The sequence below is a fragment of the Nanorana parkeri genome, unplaced genomic scaffold (genome assembly GCF_000935625.1).
Source record: "Nanorana parkeri isolate BGI_ZX_2015 unplaced genomic scaffold, ASM93562v1 scaffold388, whole genome shotgun sequence".
Lineage (NCBI taxonomy): Eukaryota > Metazoa > Chordata > Amphibia > Anura > Dicroglossidae > Nanorana > Nanorana parkeri.
In genome coordinates, this window is record NW_017306656.1 from 893,395 (window position 1) to 897,680 (window position 4,286).

The 4,286-nt window shown below is 38.7% G+C and overlaps 1 protein-coding gene across 2 annotated transcripts in view; it reads left to right on the forward strand.

Annotated features, from left to right (window-relative positions):
• Positions 1-3,913, forward strand: part of PJA2 (praja ring finger ubiquitin ligase 2) — a 32,308-nt gene extending 28,395 nt beyond the window's left edge. For both annotated transcript variants that reach the window (XM_018559315.1, XM_018559314.1), the window contains 3 exons: positions 934-1,048; positions 1,558-1,679; positions 3,721-3,913. In XM_018559315.1, the coding sequence (XP_018414817.1) occupies positions 934-1,048; positions 1,558-1,679; positions 3,721-3,846 (363 nt within the window). In that variant the 3' untranslated portion in view covers positions 3,847-3,913. The remainder of the gene's footprint in view (positions 1-933; positions 1,049-1,557; positions 1,680-3,720) is intronic.
• Positions 3,914-4,286: the final 373 nt, after the last annotated feature.

The window sequence follows — 4,286 nt, forward strand, 5'->3', positions numbered from 1 at the left end:
CCCATATTGCCGACCCCCCTTCTTCTTCTTCTTTTTTTTTTTTTTTTACCTCCACCGCTCCAAGCTTGCTCCTGTGATGGACTGCACTCTCAATACAAACTAGTAGGCCCCTCACTGGAGCCATTTTTAAAAATGTATTTTATTGTTTATCCGATTAACTGATTAATCGAACTTTAATAAACGGCTAACCGATTTTGAAAATAATCGTTAGCGGCAGCTCTAATTAAAAGATGGCTTTTCATTGGTTTGGTATGCTGAACTGCAGAAACCTGATTGCTGCTGGCGGCTAATGCATGGCCTTGGCTTATTTATTGAAGATAATATGCCTTTTGCACTTGGCACCAAATAAGTCAGTATCATGACATCCAGAATTGTCCTAGGGCTTTGTACCGTAAACCTAAAGTTCAATCTGCTTATATTTTGCATTTCCTGCCCCTTTCCTCCCCCCCCCCCCTCTTCAACAGCTACTGTTATTTTAGACCCAGTGATGTCATCACTGGGTCTCTGTGCTTCTCTGTGCCATGCAAGCAGATAGTGACTGGTGAGAGGGGCCAGCAGGGTACTGTACATGGCTTCCTGAAAGCCGGGCAGTGGGTAATGACATGCCACCCGCCTTCCTGATTGCCCGGGAAGCCAGCTCCATGTTTTGACGACTCAATGGCTCGGACGCCGGTTCCTTCGCCATTCACAAATCTGTATCGAGACGGCTTCCTGGCCAGTCAGGAAGCTGGGCGGCAAGTAATGACCCGCCTCCTGGCTTCCTGATTGGCCGGGAAGCCGGCTCTATGCTGATTGGCTGGGAAGCAGACTTTCAGTGTATCCCTACAATATATAAATGAATACCATTATAAAGTAATTAATAACTGGATGTAGATGTGACACTTAATGACTTTAACAAGTGGTTTCGTTCTGATTTTTTTTATATTTAAACAGACTGCTTTGGCCCATTTGGAATCATTGGCTGTAGATGTGGAACAGGCTCACCCTCCAGCTACCAAAGAAAGCATTGAGTGTCTCCCTCAGATCATTCTTACAGATGGCCACATAAGTAAGACATTGAGTTTAAAGCTGTGCACACTGTCCCTTCTCTTCCCTTCCCTAGTCTCTACCCTTCCACCTGTGCATGTAGTTTTAGCAGAGCTGGGGATTAGATTGCATTACCTTGACAGGCTGCAAAGAACTTGCAGCCATGCACTATTTCATATTTCTTTACACAAAATGTTATTTTTATTTCATATTTATGTATAAAAAAAATGTTTTTTGTTTTTTTTATCCTGGACATGAATAAGAAAATATTCTACTACCATAGACAGTTTCTTATTATGTTCCTTCTGGAATGTAAAGTGTGGTGTGTGTGTGTGTGTGTGTGTATATATATATATATCTCGCATACATATACATTTTTTTATTTTATTTTTGGCATCCAAAAGGCTTCATCCTTGTAAATGTTGTAAACTTGTAAATTTTTTTGTTCTAGTAAGGTTACAAAGTATGGAATGCATTTTAAGTTGTCCACATCACTTTTTTCAAATATACATTTTTTTTTTTTTTTTGTAGTTGTAGGTCAAGAGCAATGCTGTGCCATATGCTGTAGTGAGTATATCAAAGATGACATTTTAACAGAACTTCCTTGTCACCACCTCTTCCATAAGCCTTGTGTTACACTGTGGCTACAAAAAGTACGTATCTTTTAAATGGATATAGTGTTTACACCTCCCATGTTGTTTCCTGAAACATTTAGTGTCCATGTATGCCCCTGGGGTGTATTACAGCTAAATGCTGAAAGTTGTTGCTTTCATGGTTCATGCACTCTGCCACTTTACATAATACGATCTTCTTCTTTTTCCTTGTCTTCAAGTTGTGTAGTATGCTTTTGCTGCAGTGATAGTATTAAAGGCTAACTGTACTTTGATAAGCAAAATCTCCAGGGTTACTTCATTAGTTTGATAAAAGGACAAGTACTCTGGATGGAGGATGAGCAGGCAGCAAAAAGAAAGTTTTTTTTTTTTTAATGTTCTGCAAAGGTACTTGTTTTATGGTTGCACCTTTTTTTTTTTACCGCACACAAACTGCCTATTGTAGTGCAGTACATGGTTATTAAGGTACAGTTGTCCTTTTAAAGACAAAAACCAAACAGAGCAATGTTATACTAGAATTCTTGCCCATTGCAATCAATTGGATTTTAGTTTTTGATTGTACAATGTTTATTTTTCTATATACAACCCCTTTATTTTGTATAGCATTGTTATGCATCATGTCATCCTAAAGCTGAACTTCAGGCAAACCACTAAATACATGGATATAATACATAAATACATATAAGGGAACTGTTAACACCCTTGAAGCTGTCAAATGATTTGTATTTCTGCCCATCAGCTCCTTAGATTTACACAGTCCCCTTACACAACACAACCAGGTTGATAACACTGTTCAGCTTTTACAGAGTGAAAGAATTAGAAAGCCAAGCTGTAGGGATTCGTCAAGATATACTTTTATTGTCATAGATATGTTTAAAATCCGCATGGAAGGATAGAAATCTGTAGGCTACAATTTCTGTCCTTCTACTGAAATATCTAATTGTCTGGCTGTCTCTGATTTCAATGGTGTTAAATCACAGACCTGCATACAGCACACGAGTGTCAGAAAAGTGTTGCTGTTTACATCTCTGTAATTGTCCTGAGTCTGTCACTCAGAAAGCATTGAAGCCAAGACATCAACTTGATAGGTAAGAAAACCGTATTTTCAGGAGAGGCCAGCTTTGTTGGCTTACATATTATTATTTTTCTTTTGACAGATATGCTTAAAGCTGTGTAAGGTCCTGGAGACTTCTCTTCCTGCCAAATTCCTTGTATTAAAAGGAGAAATCTTAAATCCACATTTGATACTTGTGAATCATGACTCGGGTTTATATCCTACCTCTCTAATCCAGTTTCCAGCTTAAAAACTAGATAGATATTCACTTTGTGCAATCTTTGTGCAAAAAGCAAGGTAGAGCTTGTTAAAGAGCGTTGAAATTCCCTATGAGATTTTCTGGTTACCCACAAAAATATTATGCTTGAAGCTGAACTCTACCCTTAATATTTAATAATAACTCTGCAATCTCACTTGGTCCTCCCCTACTTTGTTTTGCAGGTCGCCCCTGTAGCCTGTAATCTTCAGTCTAATGCAGCCTATATGCCCTTACAGGGAGCTAACTTCCTGTAGAGGGGACTGGACTCCCCAGCCAGCTTACCTTAACATCTGCTCTGCAGTTCTCCTCTGGCGCTGCTGGAGCCTACAGTAAAAGGCTTCATTATCTGAATTGTGATCTCCAGCTACTCCTCATTCCTTTCAGTGGGGATAGGGCATAGTGCACAGAAGAGGAAAATTGATTGCCCACACATGGGGCAGGGGCTTAGACAGGGAAGTTACCTGCTCAATTTGTAGGCACACACGGTTTATTAGAAAATGAGTCTACATAGTGGTAGGAAATGACAGACTGCCTAACTTGATCCCTCCCCCAGCTCCTAAGGCCTGCATGACTTTTTCAGCTCTTGTGATAACATCACAAGGGTAAGAAGAAACAAAAAACAAATTCAGGAGCAAGGTAAGGAGAGAAAAAGAAAAAAAAAAAGCAGTGGGCGAGGGAGGTTTGAGGTTAATCACTGCTGCTGCTGGAAAATGTCATTATAAAATGTGTGGTTACCATACCTTTTTTTTTTTTTTCTTTTCTTTTTTTAGTCTGGAACATGTCCTGTGTGCCGTCATGTCCTACCATCTGTGCTTCCTGAAACTGCAGCAGCTACTTCCTTCCTGTCTGACCATGACAGCCCTCCATCAATTCATAATGCAGCAGGGACAAGATAAAATCAATTTACATAGCAATTCCAGTTGCTTGTTTTCTTTGTAACCTATATTCTAAGAAAACAAAAGCGTAACCATACATCTGCACAACGTAATAAAAGAAGAATCTGATCTGTATTAGTTTATAAGAGACTAGAATATTTATAAGCCGTGTTTTAGTTTACTTAGATTTATTGCATTAGTTGAGTTTTTTTTTTGTTTTTTGTTTTTTAAACTGATGCTCAATAGTATCTGGAAAAATTGCAGAAAAAAGATATTGTCATGCAAAGTGTTCTAACTTGTGTTCAGCTTGCCTTCTTTTATTATTTGTGGCACAGCATTTTTTGTCTTTGTTTTTTTGTTGTTTTTTTTCTCTCAACTGCAATGCAGTTAAGAGCTTTACAGGAGCTACAGAATTTAATTTTATTTTTAGTTTTTTTACTTTCCTGCACATTGGGCCAGAG